Source organism: Nannospalax galili, unplaced genomic scaffold (assembly GCF_000622305.1).
Source record: "Nannospalax galili isolate Female #2095 unplaced genomic scaffold, S.galili_v1.0 scaffold155, whole genome shotgun sequence".
Lineage (NCBI taxonomy): Eukaryota > Metazoa > Chordata > Mammalia > Rodentia > Spalacidae > Nannospalax > Nannospalax galili.
The window spans coordinates 8,412,551-8,437,132 of record NW_008339923.1 but is presented as its reverse complement, the minus strand read 5'-3'; the positions used below and the strand labels follow the sequence as shown (position 1 = coordinate 8,437,132).

General features: G+C 44.7%; 1 protein-coding gene across 1 annotated transcript in view; it reads right to left on the bottom strand.

Annotated features, from left to right (window-relative positions):
* Window positions 1-24,143, bottom strand: part of Rab31 (RAB31, member RAS oncogene family) — a 137,349-nt gene extending 113,206 nt beyond the window's left edge. Inside the window, exon 1 of the mRNA XM_008834676.3 lies at window positions 23,779-24,143. Coding sequence (XP_008832898.1) covers window positions 23,779-23,817 — 39 coding nt within the window. The 5' untranslated portion in view covers window positions 23,818-24,143. The remainder of the gene's footprint in view (window positions 1-23,778) is intronic.
* Between the last annotated feature and the right edge of the window lie 439 nt (window positions 24,144-24,582).

Sequence of the window (24,582 nt, the reverse complement as noted above, 5' to 3'; positions counted from 1 at the left end):
CTGATCTGATGTCATCCAGAGGACTACTCCTCTGCTTCAAGTTGAGAGTTGTCACCTACTCTTCTGGCCAACTGGTTATAAATATATGGGGTTCCCATATATTCCTCAGGTTTGATTCAGTTGCAAGAACAGCTCACAGAACTCAGAGTAACATATTGTCCAGTTTATTAAAAACATTACAGAGATAAATATGAAGAGACACAGTAGGTAGGTAAGGATGAGAGAGGGTGTCCATCCTCTCAGGATGCCCCACCCTCTAGAAATCAGCTATGTGGAGACTTCACAGAATAGACATGACTGATTATATCACTGGCCACTGATGGCTAAATCATTCTTCAGGACCTCTCCCAGATGTTGGGGGCGTGGACTTAAAAACACCTCCTAGGTCCTTCTTGTGAAAGGCTACCAGCAACTGGTCATCTCACTGACACTGAATGGACCCTAGAGATTATAAAGATTTCAACAGCTAGAAACTCCTTTTGTGTCAGGAAACAGATAAAGACCAAATACATATTTCACCATACCACACCATCCGTCCACATTTAGCTGTCCAGCAGGTGTTTCCTGTGTCTCCCACCAACATTGCTGGACCAGGGACATGCTACAGGCTGCCACCTTCCAGGCTGCATTTGTCTCTCTTAAGCAAGCTACATCTCCTCTCAGCATGAAAGGCCCCAAGGGAGATGCCTCAGCAGCAAGCATCATTTAAATACTGGCAGGCTGGCTGCCCACCTAGGGCCCTACTCTTGGTAATCCTGTCTTATTGATTATACAAAACTCTTTTTATGACCATTCAGTATCAAGAGCTTTTAAAAGAAGCAGAAGTGGGCAGGGTGTCTGTTAGAACCTTCCGACCAATTTAGAAGCCACTGCCTCGTTCTATCCATTGCAGAGTGGTGCAGCCCCTCCTCACATCACCAACCATTAATACTTGAAATTGTATAATCAGCATAGGACAATTTGATTTTGCCTGCAATTTTCTGTCTTTGTGACAACCTATTACCAACCCATGAATGATTGTCTCTGAGACCTGGTGCTAGGCCATGACCAGAATAATAAATGCATGTGGTTCATTTTGAAGCAACATTTCTGCAGGAGAGTCATGGTGGAAATGACAGCAATTTGCTCATTAAAAGTAACATGTAAGCAACAGCATTTACCCACCCAAAAGTAAGCAGTTAATGGAAAACTAAATTATTTTGCAAACAAAAAAGCAGCTTTATACTCTAAATATTGAATTACAGATGCTCTTTTAGTCTCTTCACTCGACCTGCACCACAGCCTAAATAAACAGCTTTATATATTTATACTATACTATATATATATTACATATTGCATTATATATATTATGTAATGAATCTATATGTATGTGTAGGTCTACTTCTGAGGCGTGACTGAGGCTGGCCTTAAATTGAAACAGATGGAATTCCCAGCAACACTGACAAAAATGACTGCTGTAGAATTAAACTGACATATGGAACTGTGCACTTTATGGCATTTGATTGGAATTTTTATGTGCTTGACCTTGTCACCATAGCAGAATGCATCACCTATGCAAAGTCATAAAGCTCAGAAAGTCACCTGGGTACACTATTCAAAACTAATTAACCCATTCTCTGCTAGACATATAAATCTATTACATAATCTTAAGATCAGGACCTAAAACATTCATAGGTATAAATATGTAATAAATTTGAAAGAGTAAACTAGAGATAATATAGACTATGAAGATAAAAAATAATGAACCCTGCCCCCTTTACCCAATAATACCTCAAAAGACTGGCACTTAAACAATTTCAAGTGTTAGAGCAAACTTGGAAATTTACCATAAAAGAATACTATGCTTTGGGAGCTAGACAGATGGCCCAGTGATTAAAAGCACTGGTTGCTCTTGCAGAGGACCCAGGTTCAATTCCCAGCACCCACATGGCAGCTAACGCCCATCTGTAACTCCAGTTCCAGGGGATCAGGCTCCCTCTTCTGGCCTCTGTGCGCATTGCATGACATCGGTGCACTTACATATATGCCAAACACTCATACACATAAAATAAAAATAACAAATATTTTAAGAGTACTATGCTTCAGCAAGTTAAGTACCTTCATAGTCTGAAAACTTTAAAATCTTTTAAATTTATTTTTATTTTATGTGTATGAGTGTTTTGCCTGTAAAATACATTAAGGGTACCACATCATGCAATACCTGTGGAGGTCAGAAGAGGGCATCAGATTTCCAGGAACTGGAGTTACAGATGGTTGTGAGCAGCCATGTGAGTACTGGGAAACAAATTCTGGTCCCCTGCAAGAGCAGTCGGTGGTCTTAGCCACTGAGTTATCTCTCTAGTCCCTGAAGGCCTTTTAGAAACTAAAAGTAGTTCACCTAAAACTCCACTTGCCTTTGGCCAATCTATTTATTTACTGAATTATCTATTTATAAGCAACAAAAACAAATTTATTTATTGGGAAATTTTAGCTCCACCAATCAAAAATCAAATGGAAGGATGTGGAAGGCTAAGGACTCCTCCCACAAAGATGGTTCCAGGCTGCAGCACCAGGTGCATGTATGTCACTCAGAGAGAGGCCTAGGGCTAACTCCAGTCCTGAATGGTCTGAACAGGGACAAAGACATGCCAACAGTGGGCAGTATATGCCTCTAGAGATGCAGGTCTGGGTCAGGAACCAGATGCTACACTCAAAAGAAAATTGGCAAAGAACACACTATGGGGCTGGAGAGATGGCTCAGCGGTTAAGAACACTGGCTGTTCTTGCAGAAGACCCAGGTTCGAATCCCAGCACCCACATGGCAGCTAACAACTGCCCATAACTCCAGTTCCAGGGGATCTAACAGCCTCTTCTGTCCTCTACAGGCATTGCACGACACGGGTGCCCTTACCTACATGCAGGCAATATACACACACACATAAAAACAAAATATTTTTTTAAAAAGGAGAAGGAAAAGGAGGTGGAAGAGGAGGAGGAGGACCAAGCCATGCCTGACACAGCTTTCTGATCAATGGGGGACCTGATAAAAGGTCAGCTCACAGACAGTAACTGAGATTTTTTCCTAGAGACAATTAACCAGAAGCCAAAAGTAGAGGCAGGACTGCAGGGAGCCAAGCAGCCCTCACACCTGGGCCTGGGTGACTTTATTGTTGCTGGTTTTTTAATCTTTAAGTAGGCTGGCCAGCCACAGAGGCTGGTAGGGGTATCAACACTGCACTGAGACATTATGCAGGTGGACTTTTAGGAGTGTTTCCTCCTCAGGATGGCTCTGTACACACCTTCGCTCACAACATGCGTGAGTGGCCTCATCTCCTCCTGCCTCACAGTGAGTGAGGGTGATATGGAGCTGGAGTGTGGCTCAGTGTTGAGAACTTGGCTGGTAAGTGTGAGGCTCTGGGTTTGGTCCCCAGCACCCCAGACACTAAAGCAAAAGAGAGAGATTCTCAGGATCCAGCATATAATGCCTTGGCTGTCCACTGTGGTCACTACATATCCCACACAAATGCAGCCTCCTCTGTTACAGTGCCTCAGGGGCTATTTCCAGGGCACATTCAGGTTCTCTGATCATCTGCCCAAATCACAGCTGCCTTTTTAGCTTTTGGTCAGAAAAGCAAGATTTGCTTCTCTCTGAAATGAATATTAAAAATAAATAAAATGCTAACATGGATCATATCTGAAGTACCAATTTGGTGATCTGCACAACGCAAACTTAGTACTACTCCAACTCAGTTACTCTCGACAAACTGAGGTTAGTGGCAAGAAAGGAGCGTGAACAGCTTTCTATATGGATCCAGATACCAGCCAGGAAGGCTTCACTTCATGACTGTTCGGGATTAGAGGCAACAACCAGCGCTCAGGTTCCAGTTAAAGCTTTCTCCATCTAAAGTGCAATGAGCCCACTTCATATATGTGACACCTCGCCATTCATACATGAGAACTCACATGATGTGTGAATGAACTGAATGAGGAAGTATTAGACTACATTAGAGCAAAGTAATGCATGTGTGAGTCACTACTGCTCCAATTCCCAATCAGTTTACAGAAGACTTCACATTAAATAATACAATTCAATACATATGAGGCAATGAAAGTTGAAACGGAGCCCCAACTCAAATCTTTCCTTGGGACAGGTGAGGGCTTTGTGGAGTCACCATTACAAACATGTAGGTGAACCCTCCTCACCTGGCTTTCCAAATTTAAATACTTAAATTTACATTTAGAAGTCTGGCTACTTTCAAGAATCTGAACAAACACGTGAGATTTAAATGTACCCCTGCCTCACCAACCCTCTCCCACCAAAAGTTGGCTTCAAATTACCTTCAACATATGCCTCAATGTCCAGTAGTGTTCTCCCCAGGACAGGCTTAGCAACTGCTTTTCCTGTTAAAGCTGACAGACTGTTTGAAGGCCAGGCTGCTAAAGCCTGGGCAGCTGATGGCCAGTGTCCCAAAGACATCACTCAGCCCAGCACAGGGGTATCCTTTTCTCCCTGCCACAAACTAAAGTATCCCTATACAAAGAACTACCTTGGGCTTCAGAAAATGTCTGGTGAGTGTGTCTGTGCCTCTATGGAATCATCACCCAGTCCTGCTTAAACATCTCTGGTGACCGGGGACAAGGAAGATGGCTCGGTGGGTAAAGTGCTTGCTGCATAAGCATGAGGACCTCAGTTTAGATCCCCAACACCCAGGTAAAAAGCCAGGCCTGGTGGTATGTGCCTATAATCCCCATGCTGTGGAGGCAGAGACAAGAGGATCCCTGACAGCTAATCTAACCAACCAGAAAACTCCAGGTTCAGCGAGAGACCCTGCCTCAGCTGGGTGTGGTAATGCATGCCTTTGATACCAACAGAGGCAGGCAGATCTCTGAGTTGGAAGCCAGCCTGTTCTATGTAGTGAGTTCCAGACTATCCAGGGCTACATTGTGAGATCCTGTCTCAAACAAACAAAAAAATAAATAAAGGTAAAGCGACCCTGTCTCAAAAAAATAAGGTGGTAAGTAACTAAAGAAGATACCTGAAGTTGACCTCTGGCCTACACACACATATACAAACACAAACACGTACACCCACACATTCACAAAAATTAAAAAATACCATTTCCCATGACAAAGATCTGTCACCATTGCAGTCACACAACACTCAGCACACTGCCAAAGCTCCCAGCCTGGTGAGAACCCTCCAAGTAAGAAACAATGCCTGAGGATAGGACGTCCAGTCTTTACTCAGGACAAGTGCTTACCAATGTACAGAACCTGAGGGTAGGTCAGCCTTGACCACTGGCCAACAGAGCTCACATTGAGCTGACTCCCAATCTAACCCCCACACATAGACCACACTCTCTGGTTAGACGTAGAACACTGGAGGGCAAGGGCATAGCAGCAAGCAGACCCTGTTACTTGCTAGTCATGGGGCTCTGAGCAAGCACTGGGTTCCTCTAGGCTTGCTTCTCTGCATTAGCAATGGGAAAAGCTGCCCTCCACTGGCTCATGTAAGGTAATTTGGGGAGAGTCCATACAATGCCAGCACATGTAGAATGTGACAGATGGCAGCTAGTCTCCACTTCTCACAACTGGCTGAGGACCTCAGTCCATCACTGTTCCACTGTCCTTCTGTATGCTTCAGACAGTGGGCACTGGCAAAACACACCAATCCAGTTCCATATGACTTAACACATTCCTTCCCTCCACACTTTTAGATACTTCTCTTTTCAGTTAAAATGAGGTTCATAGCAGCAAACTTCTCTTTGTCAACAGAAGTATAAGAAACAGAAATTTGCTTTTCTTTATATATATATGCCACATCTTTACCACCCCCCCAAGTATGCTTTTCATCTTTTCTAGTCTATTCTTCCAAATAGTGACTGGCCCAAATTTTAGGAGCTTTATTTCTCTAGAGGAACAGTGAAAACTATGACATGAAGTCCCTCTGTCTATAAAGGAAGGCTGGCCACAAGTTTGAAGTCAAACTGACAGAGGATAGCAGCAAGACTAAGAGATAGCTACTTCAGTGCCCAAGAATCCATCAACAGAATGGGGAACAGGCCAGGAGGCAGACTGCAGCCCACAGTCCCTGGAGTGTTGTCCACACCCACCTTTAAGCCCAGGAAAATGGGGTGGGGCTTGGGGTTTGGGTTCAGACTCCAGGCAGAGAATAAGAATGAGAATTCAAAGGTGCGCAATTAATCAGGAGAGCCTGGGCTTCTGGAATCCCTGACAGTGCTGACAAGTGGAACAGCTCTGGGGACAGGAGGAAGTACTGTCTTCCTGGAAGCAGACTCGAAGTCTGATGGGCAGCCTGCAATGTGGAAAGCACTGCAGTCCAAGTTCTTCCCGGGTGTCAACAATGATTGCCCCGTTCCCTAGCATTCCAGGAAAACAAAGGATTTAGGCTCTAAGATCATCTTAAATAGACTGCATTGTCCAATAAGCCGTTTCTTGCCAAATATAGACTCACAGTCTCTACTAACTTACAGTTTCTGAACTAACTAGAGGCAATTCTACTCACACTGATGTGGAAAAATTAGGACGCCTGGCATGGAAAGAACCCAAGTGCTATGGACGGTGGAAACAGCGCAACCCCACTCTGCATGCTTGTTTCCCATCACTGATCAAAACGCAGCGAGCAGCACATTTCAGAAGCAGGAACCACCCCTGCCAGCACTCAGCATCACACTGACCAGTTAGCCTCTCCAGTGCTGTGTCCATTACAGCATCTTATGCTGACCATGTGCTAGAGAGGCAATCATCCGGATGATTATTTACAGTAAAATGAGCACCATCACAGACAACCTAAGTGCATGGTCCACTTAGCACACAGCAATACTCCTGCACGGCCATAGTGGCTCAATGAATCTTTATGAAATGAGCAAACCAATGAACTAGTCTAGACTCAGCCTGAGTCTATAAGGCTCCCCATCAGCTCATAAGAAACTTCATCAAAGCCCTATGGTCAGTCCCAAGCTCTTTGTCCTGGGCACTAAGGAGGAGTACAGCAGTTGCAGTGGTGTCTGGAGTCAGACAAGCCTGCATTTGAGGCCTGTGATCCACCATGCACTGCATGGCAGCACCTGACCTTGCTTACAGGGATGTTGAGGGACAGAAGAAGCAACTGAGCAGGCTCAATGAGGGGCCAGGCAACTGATATACTACTGTCACTCCAAGGCTGGCATCGGTCATCTGTTCATAGGGGGAAGCCCTGCCAGACCTTGGGTCTCTACCACTGAGGAGGTGTCTTGACACAGAGCAGACCCAGGGTTGGGTGACACTGCAGCACCCAGCTGACCCAACCTCCCAGCTGGCAGTTCTTCCTTCCTTTGCCTGCTAATTTAGTATGGCCTTTCCTCTCTTGAGGGACAGGTCGGAACCCATGCCAGGTATGCTCAGAGAGCTCAGAATAAACTAAACAAACGATGCTCCTGGAGACAGGAGCTAAGGAGATGGGGGACAGGGACTGTTGATAACCATTACCCCAGAGATCTGCATCTGTATGCTATGCACTAAACGCAGGTAAGTCTGACTTATGTTGTTTTTCATATTATGATGACTCAAAAGCCACAGGTGGGGGCTAGGGAGATGACTCGGTCGGTAAAGTGCTTGCCACACAAGCATGAGAACCTGAGTTTGGATCCTTAGCATCTATGTAAAAAGCTGATGGGCACAGAGGTGAGCACCTGTAATCCCAGAGATGGGGCGGCAAAGACAGTAGGATCCCAGCAACTTACTGGCCAGATAGTCTAGTCAAATCCATGAGCTCCAGGTTTGGTGAGAGACCCTGTCTAAAAAATAACGTAGAGGGCCATAGAAAAAGATACCCAACATCTAGCACTACTCTCCTCACAACATGCACACCTGCACACATGCGCATGCATGCACGCACGCACACACATGCATTCAGTAGAAACTTGAGGTTTGGAATTTGAATCTTTCACTGGACTGGCAATATGCAGTCTGGTTCCTTCTCATAAATCCAAACAGAGACAGTGAGGCACAGTAACCAGCAGAAGTGTAATCCTAAGGGTGCTGATCCTGGGATGTTCAGTAGGTTATACTGATTAAATGAATTTCCTTTTTTTTTTGGTCTTTTTGAGATAGGGTCTCCCTGTAGCCCTGCCTCCTCGGTGCTGGGATTAAAGGCATGTGTCACCACAAATTTCCTTTTATTTTTTTTAATGAAGGAAAGTTGGAGTTCATTATGAAACCATTTCAGGAACTGAGTACAAATGTAGCTCAGTAATAGAGTGCTTGTCTAATGTGTACGAAGCCATGGGTTCAATACAGCACTACACAAACCAGACAGGATGGCATTGCCTTCTACTCAGCACTCAAGAGGTAAAGACAAGAGGATCATAAGTTCAAGGTCATCCTCAGCTGGATAGGGAATTGAAGGCCAATCTGGTTTATATGAGTCCTTGCCTCAAAAAAAGAAAAAAGAAACATTTCAATATAGGTTTAAGCATGGATTTTAGGGAAGAGAGGGGCTTAAGAAAAGGCCAGTATTACTACACCCTAGAGTAGGTGCAGGCTTCTCTAGGAGAGAGATGCCTACATTTTTGACAAGGATATTTTGTCAGTGTTTGTTAGGAGGTAGTTCCACAGTACACTGAGGAGCATCTATAGAGAAAAGGAAATCCCATTTTAAAACGTGTTTGATTTCAACTCACATTGTTTACAGGAGGAGCTTGTCACAAATTAAAAAAACAAACTCCAGCTGGGTATGGTGTTGCACATATGTAACCCCAGCTACTCAGGGGATGAGGCAGAAGGATGGCCAGTCTGAGGCCAGTCTGAGCTACACAGAGAGACCATGTTTCAAATACAATACAATGCATACATATACACATATACATGGCCAGGGATATAGACCAGGGGCAGGGTGCTTGCCTAGTGTGCACAAAGCCCTGGGTTCAATTCCCAGTACTGAAAACTTGAAACTTTTTTAAAGTCTCAGAAAGGCCCTCATTTTTACATCATCCCACAGAAGTCACCTCCTGAGGAATAGTACAAAGGGCAGATTGCGAATACTGTTAATTACTTGTCACTTAGTTACTGGCAAGCCCAATGCATACAAATAAAAAGCAGAGAACTGATCATCTTGCAAGAGTTCATCTGCCAATGGAATTTCACCCTCCTCCAGTGTCCACTACTCAGTAAAGGGAATAAATTATTCAATGTGAGAAGAATCCCTCAAATGGAAGTATGATAGCTAATCCTGTATGTTAACTTGACTAGATCTGGGATTAACTAAAATGACAGAGATCTTCTTGATTGGATCATCTGAAGCTGGAAGACACACCCTAAATGTGGGTGTTACCTTCTGATGGCAGCCTGTATAATTTAAAAAGAAGAAAGCATTATGAAAACCTGACGATACCAGCAGCTAACTGCCCAGAGTAGCAAAGAGCAGACTTGACCTGCCAATGTGGGAAGCGGAGATTCAGTGAGCAAAGGTGACAAAATCCAGACAGACACAAGAAAGCGCATCCACTCTCCTTGTGGTTCTCCTTCTGATTCATTTCCACTGAGGTTCAAGTAGAGCTATAAAGCATTCACAAGTTCTGGTTTTCAGCTTAAAATCTCATGTTAGCTGCACCCACACAGATGATATGGAGGGAGCTGGAACTTGGTGTGCCTAGATGTTTAGAATGAGTCCCCACATAGGCCTTTTTACCTGCAGCATATGAAAAGCCACCGCTACATATTTATGATGCAGACAAGTGTTCTTTACATCTGCCACCCAAAATAATACGCTCCCTTTTTAAAAAATATTTATTATTTTTATTTTCTGTTTATGAGTGTATTGCCTGCATGTGTATAAGTGCACCCACGTCATGCAATGCCCACAGAGGTCAGAAGAGGGTGTCGGATCCCCCTGGAACTGGAGTTATGGACGGTTGTTAGCTGCCATGTGGCTGCTGGGAATGGAACCTGGGTCCTCTGCAAGGACAGCCGGTGCTTTTAACCGCTGAGCCATCTCTCTAGCACCAATATGCTTCCTCATGAACAACACAAGGAAACACAGGAAGTATACATGAAAAGTAAATATAACCAACTCTAATGACTGTGTTTTTTAAAATTCAGAAATAAGTGGATTTTTAACAGCTCAGTATAAAGCCCAGAAATAACCCCATAAACATAAGAATTAACTTCTGATAAACACAGCATTATCAGATCAGTATACAAGAATGAATCAATCAATATATGGTATTATAACTATTGAGGTATTTGAACTAGGGAAAAAAATTAAACTCTAACTCTTAGGTTTGCTGGCTTTTTTTTGAGACAGGGTCTCCCTGTTGTTCCAGCTGGCCTGCTGGAACTTGTTATGCAGACCAAGCTGGCCTCAATCTTACAGAGATCTGTCTGCCTCTGCCTCACAAGTGCTGCCCATGTACCACCATGCCCAGTTTCTTTCTCATTACTTACCCCAAAACTTATAGAATCAAATAATTTAAAAATGTAAAGAAAGAAAAGATGGAGGTACTAGAGCTAAATATAAGAAAAAATTTTATAGTAGAGGAAGATTTTATAATCAACACACAAAACACCAAAAACACAACAAAAAAAACTAATATATCTGACTCAATAAAGACTTCAAGTTGCTGGCCATGGTGGTGCATGCCTTTAGTCCCAGTGGTTGGGAGGCAGAGGCAGGTGGAGCTCTGTGCAATGGAGGCCAGTCTGCTCCCTCCATAGTGGACTGGACCCTCAACTGTGAGTCAATAACCTCTCCTCCTTTAAGTAGCTTTTGTCAGGAATTTTGTCACAGAGAGAAGAAACAGCACTACTACAGAAGTGTTAGCTACCTGAACTGCCAGCAGTTTACAAACAAGGAAATGGAGTCCCCAGAGATGATACTTCCTGCCAGTCACTAGATGCCTAGGTCTGCCTGCCTCTCAGGTTCACCCATCTCCCACTGGCAGCAATAGCAGCTGAGCCTATACCAGCAGACCAAGTGACTTTTTTTTTTTTTTTTTTTTTAACCAAGTGACTTCTAAATCTAAGATCCCCTGATGGTCCAGGAAGCTGATCCTCCTGCTAGATGCATTGCAAGCTGACATGTCAAATTACAGTGCTTCAAAGGCAGCCTATGAGGAAGTGAAGGAAGAAAAGAGCTAAAGTCGTAGGGTTACTTCTTAGTAAGGGAGCCATAAAATGTGAAACAGCCCAAAAGGCCCCAAAAGGCCAACGCCACTCCCCAGCACAGCCTCAATCTTTCATACCCGCTAACCAGAAACAATGTCTACCATGTTAGATGGTGTGAAGCTTAAAAGCAGGCATACATACATAGGCAGCCCCATGTGACCTGCAAATTGTGGCTGGCCCTGCTGCTGTTGCTAATCAAAACTACTACAAATGCACTAGATCCTCTTAACTATTCTCAGATCAGACCATCCCTGACACTGGATTTGGTTTCTTCACATCTCACAGATGCCTAAAAGTGAGAAACTATCATCTTTACCTTTCAAAACACATGATCAAGGAGCTGGAGAGATGGCTCAGCAATTAAGAGTGCTTGCTGCTCTTCCAGAGGACTGGAATTTGCCTCCCAGTACCCACACCAGGCCACTCACAAGTACCTTAGACTAAAGATGATCACAGCCAGGTGTGGTGGTGCATGCCTATAATCCCAGCACTTACATGGCAAAGGCAGGAGGATAATTAATTCCAAGCCATCCAAGACTACATGATGAGATCACGTCTTGAAAAAAAGGCAACCACAAATTCTTGCTATTCCTATCAGGGATGGGGAGTCTAATTTTCCTGTCTTTGCTTCTAGACTGGCCTTAATGACAGCCTTGATCAGGAAAGGAAAACGGCATCGTGGAATCCATGAGGCCGGACACAGAAGCCTTTTAGTTACCAAACACCCCAGGTTCTCAGAATACTTCCTGTAAAAGCAGCCAGCACCATACAACGTGCAAGTCTGACAGTGAAACTACCTGGGTAGGAGGTCAATGGAGAGAGATGCCTGATTTGCCAGTCCAGCTTAGGCACCAGGAATGTGGGTGATATAAAGCCTTTGGATGACTCTGGCCCCAGACACTGCCACACAGAAACTCCAAGTCAGAACTGCCTATTTGAGTGCACTCAACCACAGGACCCTAAGATGTTGCTCAGCAATGGTCCACCGAAACTCTCAGCACAGAACTTGTCCTCTGCTATGACTGCAGGGATATTACCATTTTTCATAGTCTGTGGCAATTAAAAACTCATTAAGGATATATATTGACATCCTTCTTAACACAGTGTTCTCAAGTATTTCCTTGAGTGGGAAAGAAAGAAGCAAGTTCTGGCTTCCACCCAGGACTGTATGCTGGTCATTCTCAACCACCGTGAGGGAAACCACAACTGACTAGGAGAATGCTTTCCAATTTATAATTACTGGTTTTCCTTCACCCAGTGATTTTTTTTTTTCAGGACCTGGATTAAACGTAGGGCCTTATTACCAAGTGTTCTACCCCTGAGTTACAGCTCCAGCCCTTTTTTAAACTTTTTCTTTTGAGACAGGGTCTCACTAAGTTGCCCAGGCTGACTGTAAACTCACTCTAGTAGTTCAATGAGGCCTTGAACTCACCCAGGATCTATCTGTTTTGGCCTTATGCATAGTTGGGATTATAAGCCTGCATCACTGGGCTTGATTCACCCAAAGATACTTTTGTTTAAAAAGAAGTACCTATGAAGGTCGGGGGGTGTCATTACTTGGTCTATAATCATGAATAAAGATGTGCACATTCTTAGGTACAGAATCAGAAGCAAGTAAAATGTGTAATTTATACCAAGAGCAATAGTATGCAAAAATCAGTGTGTCACATGACATGATGGCTCTATTTTTAAAATATTTACACCTTGGTTATAAAGCCAATGACATCCTAAAGTTAACACTAGTTTCAATGTACATTATTATATATTAAGCCTTCTTACTAAGAATAACTATGAGATCTGGTATAAAATAATTCAATTCATCTTGTTAGAGGACTTTAAAAACACTGATGTACCATGTTAATTAATAGTTCTTTATAAATATGAATTACTCTGAAACACCTTTAAATTATTAATATAAAAATGCTTTTGATGAATGAAGCCAAATATATTCTTTGTTTTATTTTGCCACATCACCTTTGACAAAAGTAGCAGGCAGCACCAGTCAACATACAAGTCTAATGATGAAGGCACCTGGGTAGGAAGGTTACATGGAGAAAGATAGCATGTCAATCAGTAGCAAGACCCTGCATCAAAATTCCATGGAGACCAATGTGTGTATCTAGGGATTTCAAGGCTGTCTCTTAGCTGATACCCGAAAAAAGTGTGACATGGAGACTAGAGACTACTTCCACAGAAAGAACATCTGAACACTGGGTCATTCTCAGAAGATTCCTCTGAATTCTGCAAAGGAGCACAGTCTGCCTAAGCATTCACTAACCCAGAGCCAATACTTGACTTTCTTAAGGGGAAAAGCCTGGAGTCCAGTGTAGACATTAATACTTGCTTTTGACAATGGGCACAGATGATAAGAGTACACATTAACTGGCATGCCACTCTAAGATTACCTGATATACAGAAAGGTGCTCAGTCAAAACAGATCAAGCCATAAAGCCAATAGTATGCCATTAATATCAGTTTCCCACAGTGGACGCCATTGCTCTGTTGTGGCTACATTCCAAGGTCAGCATGGGTCTGGCTTCCATGTCAAGATTTAATTCATCCATCTCCATACAGTCTATCCAAGACATTTGTCATCTCCTCTTTCAAAACTTGGCTGGGATGGGATAGTGCCCTTACTTGGCTATCGTGCTCAGGAGGTCACTGTTACTGCCCAGGCTCTTCCCATCCTTTCAAGGGCCACCCTGTACATGACTGCCAAGATGAATAAAAGATGAGCCTCACTGTGTCCCTGCGCAGTATAAATGCCAACAACTCCCAGACTTAATTCCAAGGAAATAAGGAAATGCCCAAGTCTCCACATGTGTGCCAACATACACATAGACACACACACATATAGACATATGCACACATACACACATATATACAAACCACCACACGATCACATGATCTGGCTGCAAACCTAGGCTGACCCCTAAGGCCACACGGCCCCCAGGCCACAGCCTCCCTAAGGCCACACACTCCAAGGCCCTTCCATGCTTCCTTTTTCTCTACCAGTCCTATTTGGCATTCTGTGCTCCCAGGCTGTCAGTGCTGGGAGGCCACAGCCCATGATGCTTTTGTCACCTCTGGAATGGTACATGGCACACAGCAGGCACTCAGCCGATATATCTGTGGCACCTGCCAGAGACAACCGTGTACAGCTTTGGGGAAGAGTTCCACACTAACCCTGCCTCCTCTTTTCTTCATATACCATTATCCCTGGGCCTGAAAGTTTTAGCACAGAGTTCTATTACAAGATGACAACCCAGAAAATCCAGGATGTAATTTTATTTATTTTTCACAAAACAGTAAATTGGGGTTGGAGATGTAGCTCAGTGGTAGAGCTCACGTACAAGGCCCTGGGTTTAATCTACTACATTGAAAAAAGAAGAAAGAAAAACAGCATACAGAAACAGAAATGAGCATGCCCCAAACCCTGCCCAACCCCGAGAACATATTCATGGACTTAAGCCTTCCCTAGACCCCAGTTTGAGATTCAAGACTGTTGAGAACATCCAGATGCCTGCCCTGCAGAGGTTACCTTTAGGACATCTGCTAAATAAGTATCATGTGACACTGCTGCGCTGAGTGATGTTCTTACTTATTTTCCCCACTGATGCATTCTCAGTCCATACCTAGACTATAAACCTTGAAGTTGGAGTTCCTTCTTTATGTGCTACTACATTGTAATCAGGTAATATATCTCAATAAACTAAGATTTCTGTTTATCCCTCACAGCACTTGGCCCACGAGGCGTTAGTGAAATCTTCACTTACTTTAATGATACTGTGAAATATACATCTTGTCTTCAGCTCTATTTCTTGACATACAACCCTTAAAATTCTGGGGATCACCAACATGACAGTTGTTATATGTGAATGAGTTGAACAGTGGCTGACAGCTACTAGACATCTTCAGGATGTGGACTGGCCATCCTGAAGACCTAGGCAGAATTAGGAGATGAGCATTTTGATCCACCCCAACATCTGGGAGAGAGGAGCTGAAGGTGGAATTGATCACCAATAGCCAATGATATGATTAATCATGCTTACCAAACAAGACTTCCACAAAAACCCAAAAAGACAGGGTTTTGGGAGAGGCCTTCCTTGACACAAGGAGGTTCACCAAGGGTAGAGTAGTACCCAGAGAGGATGTGGATGTGCCATGCCCTTATCTCTGTTTCAAGCCTTGCCCTCCATATGTCCTCATCTGCATCCTTTGTAATATCATTTATGATAAATCAGTAAATATTGTTTTTCTACATTCTCTGAGCCCCTCTACTGAATTAATCAAACCCAAGGAGGGGATTGTGGGAACCCCAACACACAGCCAGTCAGAAACAGAGGTACAGCCCGGGACTTGTAATTGGTACCTGGGGGCACTCTTGGGGACTGTGGTGGGCAAACATCATCAACAATTTTATCCAACTGTGAATGCTGTAAACCACAGTAACAAGCAGGGTGGCAAACTATGCCCATGGGTGCAACAGTGGCATAATTTCGGAACAAAACAACAGCTTTCTAGTTGGATTTACGTCCCGCTCCACAGGAGGAAATGAATGCTTGCTACCAGAAATCTGGCCAAGAACCCATGGGTGGGAACTCACAGGCCCCAAAGGTGAACCTACTACTACTTTTCTAAATGGACATAGTATCAAACTGCCCTCTAAATCTGTGTCTCTCTACCCATAGATTAGTGTAGCTGTCATTAGAGAAGTTTACTTATGCAGTATATGGTAATTAATGCAGAAACTCACAACTGGACAAAGTGCAGAGAATAAATGTCAGTGGGGGGCTCAGCCTCAGATGGGACATCTCCATCACGACCCCTCCCCACAAGCCTCAGGGAACTTCGAGGAAGAGGAGTGGAAAAATTGTAAGAATAAGGGGTTGGGAAAAACTGGGGCAAAACACTGTCTTCTGTTCATGACAGGATCAAACCACTCATGAACACACAGCAGCAGTGGCCACCAGCATAAGATCTGGCCACTCAACATTCCAGCATGGAGGGGTGAGAGGCTAGTGAGGCCCTACCCCTAAGTGAGGAGCTACTGACAGCTGATGGTTGCTGGGGGAAGAGTAGTCATTTTTTTTAATGGTTTTTTTTGTTTGTTTGTTTGTTTTTATATGTATGAGTGTATTGCCTGCATGTATGTGAGTGCACCCGTGTCGTGCAATGCCGCGGCGGGCAGAAGAGGGCATCGGATTTCCCTGGAACTGGAGTTAAGGACAGTTCGTAGCCGCCATGTGGGTGCTGGGAATTGAACCCGGGTCTTCTGCAAGAACAGTCAGTGCTCTTAACCACTGAGCTATCTCTCCAGCCCTGAGTAGCCATTTTTTAAGGTGTGTACAGCTCCTGGTAGGTGGGTAGATAATCCTACACACAAGCGCATATGGGCAGCACTAACTGGACCTGGCAGTATTTAAAAAAGAAAGAAAAGGCAAACAGGGAGCAAGTGGAAAGACTAGAGGCTGTGCATAGCGGTGCACAAATCCCAGCACTCAGGAGGCAGAAGCAGGCAGATCTTTGTGGCATTGAGGCCAGCCTGGTCTACATGAGAGTATCAGGCCAGCTGGGGCTAAAGGGAGACCCTGTCTCAAATAAATAAAATAAATACTAAAAAAACTGGGAAAATTAGAAGGTACCGATATGATGCTGGGGTTTCATAATTTCATTCTAGTGAAATTAATAAAAATGGTAAGTATTTTCTAAAAATTAGAAAAGTAAACATTCCCAAATCTGAAGAAAAAAAAACCTGCACTATGAAAGACTTTGTCCCCAAACATTTAACACTGAACTTGTGACTTATTTCTCATCTTCTTGTTAAGCATAGGCTCCATAATCAAAATCCTGTGTCTATCCTGTTTGATTATACCACTGCCTCGCACACGAAGCTAACAATTTATGAGTGAATGCTATAGACTGAACATGAGAGTGTTTTGCTGTTATATGGTAGTGCTTGATCATAAAATACTAAGACCATGCAGTATCACCTATGTGATGCTCCCACCCAAACACAGAGCTTGAATGAAGTAATTGTGGGATCCAGATGATGGGACTTTGTACAAGACATACGGCCTGGATACTTTGAAAGTGCTAGTGTCATGGAGAAAAAAGGAGGGGAACTGTTTTACATGAAAACAAACTAAAAAGACATCACTATCAGATGCATCTGACTTGATCTGCATGTTCTTCAACAGCTGTAGGGATAACTGGAAACATCTGAACATGGACTATGTATTTGATGCTATTTTTATAGCTATGTTTAATTTGGGGAGTCAGATAATGGTATTGAGATTCTGTATAAAAATGTCCTTTGTCCCAAAAGATACATGGAGTAATTAGGAGTGAAGGGTATGGTCTGCAACTTAGCTTCAGATGGTTCAGAAAAAGACTTCAGTATTATTTATATCTGTTTGAGAGAGAAAGAAGAAGTTAGAGTGGCAAATTGTAGCCACTGCTGAATCCAAGTTATAAAGACATTCACCAGACACCCCCCCCCCTTTCAGCAAGAATATGACCAGGCCCAGAGTGGATAAAACCACACATAGTACTGAACCTTGTTTTTATGATTGTCTCATATACATATATATATGAGAAATTTTAGTTTATAAATTAAGCACAAGATGAGATTAACAAGTAATAAAATAAAAGAACTATAACAATATGCTGTAATAAAATCAATGTAAATATTGTCTGTCTTTCTCAAAATATCTCATTGTATTAGACTCATCCATCTCCTTGTGATGATGCAAGATAACTCCAAAGCATTTTATGGCTTCACTTTCATATACATGAATTGTACACATCAGTATTCTATGCTTTGAGATTATTAAGTAAAATATGACTATGATACTCCAACAGTCAGCCTAATAACCAATAAAGCTACTGAGTGATTAACAGGTAGGTTGTGTATATAGCATGGTTATAACAATTCAAACTCCATGGAGGGAGACAGGGTGAGATGTTATCATATTACTTAAAATAACATACAACTCAAAATGCAGGCATGCTTTATTTCTGGAATTTTTCCATTTAATGTTTTCAGAGCACAGTTAATTGTAAGGGAACCAGTGACTATGGGGAGTGATTACTGTACTAGTCTTTCAACTATTTTGAAAATTTGAGATTTTTCAAAAATAAAACATGGGAGGAATTTCCTGGTTAGTTTTTATTGTCAACTTGACAAAGTCTAGACTCACCTGGAAGGAGGGAATCTTAATATAAGAATTTTCTTGATCAGATTGGCATGTGGCCATCTCTATGGGGCATTGTCTTGATTGTTAATTGATATAGGAGGGACCAGTCCACTATGGGCTGCACCATCCCTAGGCAGGGCTCCTGGGCTGTATCAGAAAGTTAGCTGTGCAGGAGCCAGAGAGCAAGCCAGTAAGCAGCTTTCCTCTGTGGTTTCTGCTTCAAGTCCCTGCCCTGATCTCCCCTTTCTTCTCCAAGTTGCTTTTGTCCAGAGTGTTAGATCACAACAAAGAATGAACTAGAACAGGGAGATACAGAAAAGGAACTGATGATGTGCAAAATGGGCCAGCAGAGTGTGACGATGATCAGTACTAACTGTCATCCATCTCCTGGATACAAGGATACATAAAGAATAGGGGACTCTTGCTCGAGGTCTGTTGAGTACCTGCTGAGGTAGGGTGCTGCAAAAGCTCTGCTGGAGAAAGTAGGGAAGGTGAGTTCTGGCCCCATCTGGGGTAGAGAGGTCACTGGTTTGGGAACAAGGACAGTTATGTGCACAGAAAGTGACACTCATGGCCCACACTGATGGTGCCATGCTGCCGAGGTGAGATGTGGCGCAGTGGGAAGTAGTGGAAGTTGATGAAATACAGTGGAGGCCAAGAAAGAAGAATCCAGAAGGTCTTTTGGATTAGAAATTATTTGAATAATGCATTTCAGTAAAGGCTTTGACAGGAGAGGAAAGTTGGTGTGCACACTAAATTCTGTTCTTCCACTCCCAACTTGACCCCTCTTCCACTTGACCCCTTCGACCCCACTGTCTACCAAGGAGCCATTCATTCCTAATTTCCCATCCCCATATTCTCGCTACCAGGGGTTGATGCCACCAGAAGGCCAGTGCCATAGTATTTGTAATCTACAACCACCAGAATCATAAGCCAAATCCTCTTAACTTTCCCAAGTATCTAGCCTTTAATATTTTGTTATAGCAACAGAAAACAGTCTAAGAGAGTTACCTAGTTTAACCTACTATTCTATTAGTTCCTCCCAAAACTTCAATAAATTCACATAAATTCATCAGATGTTTTCAGTAACAGAGAACTCACTGTTGCTCAGAACAGTCAGTCTGAGAGTATACACTCCAACTGTTCTGCTTAATGATGAGAGAAACCTGTCCATTCTTGGGTTCTAGCATCCTTGTGATCATAGAGTACTACCTGTAGAAGCCTGTACAAATCTAAACTCCCACTTTAGATGTCTCACTAAATCCTGGGCATGTAAGTGCTCTTTGATGAGACACCATTCATATATTAACAAAAGATGAGAAGAGAGGTTTCCAGAGCTCCTTACAAGAGGCAGAGAAGCCCTCAGTTGTATTTTAACTACCCACTCATCTGCTAAGGAGTAGCAGAAATCTCTAAATTGTTGTCAAGACAACCAAAGCACAAATACAAGTCTCCTTGGGATCCCGTCCGGAAGCAGATTTTTAGTGAACATACACATACACCCAGAGGAAATAAACTTCTCCTCCAGCTCCTCCAACCTCTCCAGCTGCTCCAGCCACTCCCCCCTTCCGCCTTCTCCTCTCCATCTTCTGCTCTTGCCACGTGGCGATGTGTGTTAAAATGCATACTGGGAAGCTTTCCACCTTTGAGGTTAAATCGGCTGCTGCCTCAATATTGTTTTTGTTAGTTTTTGAAAATGTACTTTGCTGTTTTTAATGGGTGTTGTTTTTTAAGCTATGTATTTCATAATAGTATTTTAGATTCAGTGGTGTGACAGTTGGCACATTATTTGCAAGACTGAGACTCACAGGGTCCTGGGTGTCTGGTGGCCCCTGCCTAGGGCGGTTTCCCTGGTCAAGCAAACCCTTTGGGCATGGCTAGCTTCCACAGCCAGTCCACGTACTCCAGCAAAGGGCATTCACAAAGGCTTGCTGCACTGTCCCCATGTAGCATAAACATGAGGACATCCACAAATGTGTAACAAGTAACATAAGTAAACCCAATACTCAAGTCCTTAACTTTCCAAGATCACTAAGCAATCAAAGAATGTCACACAGAATAATGCCAACCCATCTTGGAGCACTCACCAAAAGAAAGTCAGACATGCCTAACATGCCAAGGAAACCATAGGAGCATAAAGGTTCTGAAAGGCACAGGGACAGATAAGCAGACCATGCCACTTGGCCCATACTCAGCTTTACCTGTCAGCATCAGGGAGCCAGGACAAAAGTTTGTACAGCCTAAAACAGCTGGTATCATGAGTGGAGAGCGTGTCCTCAAGCAAGTGCTGAGCAGTAACCATGCACAAGAAGACTAGTTGCCAAGCCTTTCCAGTGAGAGTAAGACTGCACTATAGAGTCCATATACTTTGTCACCTTCTAGGTAACTGAGGGTCTTGATCATACTGAGACTTCAGGGAGGTAAGGCACAGCTAAATAAAACAGGAAGCTGAGTGCCAGCTCCATGTAATACTTCACCCCAACAGACAACAGCCCTTTCACAAAGAACAGAGGAGCCTGAGGCTCCTGTTCAAATTCTGAAAGGTCTGTTAGGCTCATCATTTTCACACACCCCACAACCCACCCACCCCCACACATTCCATCCTCAGGCTCATAGGGTCTCTCAAAACCAAACGGTACACCATGGTAATGAGAACAGGAGGTAGAAATCGGCTAGGTAGTCTAGGGTAATTTTAGACCCCAAAAGAAAAGAGATAATTTCTTTCCCAGCTAAGAGCAGGAAATTTCCTCGGACCTGCCAGTACATTAGTTCCTACCTAAGGCCAGAAATGCCAGAACTATCTAATCCAAAGATGTCTCTGGTTCCACCATAGCTAGAGGCTGGGGATGTCAAGAAGAGGGTCTAGTTTCTTTCCTAATCTTTTTCCCTGAAATAATACCCTGTTCCTGGAAGACATCTCCTGCTGAGGAACCCTGAGGGACCTGGACACCTGGAATGAGAACTAGACTGACCAGCTCATCTGCCCCTCCCCTCCTCCCTCCACTACACCCTTATTAACTTCCAAGAAATGAGACTCAATGGAATTCCACTCCCAGAGATGCCGCCTGCTGTATGGGAACTCTGCCTTCTTCTTCTCCTAAGCTTCCTATAATTAAATACTCCTTTCTAAAACTCTCCTTCTATGGTCTGTGAATTTCACTTTTCAAATTTATAAGAACCCCAAATCCTCTGGCTTGACGTGGCTTTAGTTGCCATTGAGTTTCTGGGACCCTAGCCTCTCAAGCTAAACACAACAGAGCCAAGAAAGGCTCTGCCACTCTCAAAGACTTCCTGATATTCCTGTATCAAGGGCAGCTGACTTCCTTCAAGTACCTTCTCACAGTAAAAGCCAGCCTATTTAGATACACAGTTAAAATGCAGTCTGTCACATACACCCGGCCCAATCAAACCAGGGGACCTAACAACTAGTCCTCGGTATGGATAAGGAGGTTGCTTGCTCTTTGAAATAAAGTATCTTCTGACTTCAGTAAGAAGGTTGCCACCTTCAAAAACAGGAGGCCACAGGTATGGTGTGTTATCAACAGTCATTTCAAAGCTTCTAGAAACTGCTTCTTTTTCTGTTGTAGACTCCTTCACTCCCAGTTCAAATTCCTACCCATAGGGCCACACAAAGAGGGAGCCAGTAGATAGTGTGCTTCATGTGGAAAGATGAAGAGAAAAAGAAGAGATTTCCTCTAGCTCTCTCATCTTACCCCAGGCTTACTAACAGTCACAGATCAGCAAGAAATGGTATCACACATACATCTTGAGAGATTGAGTAATATATTCTGTGCCTTTGAAGGGAAGGGGATATTATGCCCATTTTACAAATGAGGCAACTGAGCCACTTCACCTAGACCTGAACTTCCCGACAGTGAGGTTGGAGTGACCAGGGATCCTGCCTCCTGGTTCTGAGTACTGCCACCTGATCACTGTCCTGGTAGGATATACAAACATTGAAACTGAAAACTGAGAGTGATAGGACTGGATGGGGCCTGTGCCACCTAAGTAGGTTATAAGGGAGAAAGTGTCTCCCCAAAGGGCAAAGACATTTCCTTTTATCTTTTTCCTAGGCCAACTGTGACACTCACACAACCAAGCTTCCCCTAACACCAGGGCCTGACACTCCTAAATCTTCAAAGACTTTTCTCACATGGGAGTCTTAGAATTTAAGTCTGGGCTATATTGACAGCCCAGTAGACATGAAACTCACTTCTGAAACAGCAAAACTTCAACAAAGACCACCCAAAGGGACCTACCCAGATCTGTGCCACTACAGGTCCACATGGCGAGGAGTTCTGGGGAGAGCATGCTGGATATTAAAAGGGAAAAAGGGCCTTTGCCAGACCTCCTGAAATTCTCCACCAACCAGAGCAACTATTCAGTTAAGTGACAGAAGACAGTGTGAGAGACAGTTCCCAGAACTTTCTGCCAAAGGATCCAGCCGAGCCTAGATGAAGCCTACACAAATCCTTGGCTGGTACATTCAGTCCTAATCTGCAGTCATTGGGTGTCTACACTTAACCCTCATCCATCTGGACAGGCCCATTTGGATGAATGTGGTCTACCTTGTCCAGCTCTTTTATTTAGAAAATGCTTTCCTTGGACTGCCGGATTTACGAACTTCAAGGGTGCTGACGCCAAAGACTACTGAAGGCATGGATCGACACCAGCTCTTATTTGGGAAGATTTACAGAATTTGATGTAGGTAGCCCCAAAGAAATGACCCCCAAACACTGAATCCCCAGGGGCTACCCTGTGAGAGTGGACACCTCTGTCCGGCAGTCGCAAGGGTTCGGGTGCTCTTTCTTTCTTTGTTTCTGGCTGCCTTGATGTTTCTTGGGACTGAAAAGGGCCCTGTTTGGAAGGGGAAGTGTGATGGTGGAGGGTTTGAGTTTCTCATCCTGCTTTTATGCGCTGCAGGAAAGTTTGCTGGGCGTACAGTCCACAATTTGATTTTACTAGCTTTGCATCTGGCCTGGCCCTCGGTTGGCTCTCTCCCTTAGTTGGAGGAACTGGTTTGTTGGTTTGTTGGGTTGTTTTCTAAGTGAATAAACCAACTGCCCCCCAGGAGACAGAGAGGGAAGCTGCTGTCTCCGCGGAGTAACTTAACCATTCATTGGGGAGGAAATCATCAAAGGCGGAGGAAAGAGCCCTGGGGACCGAGGGACAGCAGCGGAGGCCACGACCCGCCGCTGCTGGGATCCCCACGGGCTCCTCAACTCACACCCCCCATCCGTGGTAAGGACCCAGCGGTCCCAGGGCGCAAGGGGCGCGGACGAACGCGCCGGGAAGCTTGGGGGCAGCTGGGACCCGACTGCGGGCGGTGGCGACCCGGAGGGTGAGGGGCGCGGAGAGGAGGCGCCCGGGGCGGAGGGGAGCGCGAGGGAGCGGGGACAAAGGCGCGGGAGTCCGGAGGAACGGAGCCAGGACTCACCCCGAGAAGACACACTTTGAGCTCCCGTATCGCCATCATGTACTCGGGGCCGGGCCGGGCCGGAGCTCAGCAGCATCGTCCGGGCCGCGCCGCGCCCAGCCTGCGTCCAGCCGTCTCCCGGAACGCGCGCCGGCCTCCGGGCTGAACCGCCGCGGTGGCTATTTCTGGGCCGCAGCCGGCCGCGATGGGTCACGTGCCGCCAGCCGGCTCCTCCCGGCGCGTTGGGGCGAGCCTAGCAGATCAAGCTCTCGGCTCCGCCCGGCTCGGCGTCGGCCTCCCCTGGCCACCGAGGACCCGCCTCGCCGGCAGAGGGTCCCCTCCTCCTCGGACACGACCTGGCTTGGGAGACCGGGACCCGCCACCCGCCGCGTCATAAAGACGTCACTTCTCATCGGTAAAGTGGATGCTCTTGGCCGCGGTCCTAAGGAAGCCCTTCCAAGACCGTGGGTAGTCCCCCGAGTGAAGTGACACTGGCCTCCGGATGGAAGGACCAGCGGTGAGGATCCAGGGGAGGAGAGGGAAGGGTTAAGTTGCAGCTGCCTCTTCTAATACCCGGGCTTTAAATGCCTCCTTCCAGGACTTCACTTCACCCTAAGTGCATTTTTCTGTATGTACCTAAGATGATTCCAGAAGCAGTCATTTGTTTCTACTTCCAAAACTGACATGCCAGGACCTGAAAAAGGAAAGTTATGACCTGGAGAGGAAGCTCCCTGTTTTGCTGTAGAAACCCTACAGCTCTTGTGGGCTGGAACCCAGCCAGATGTAAAGCTAGAAAAGGGAGCCCGGGATAACCCTTTTACAGAT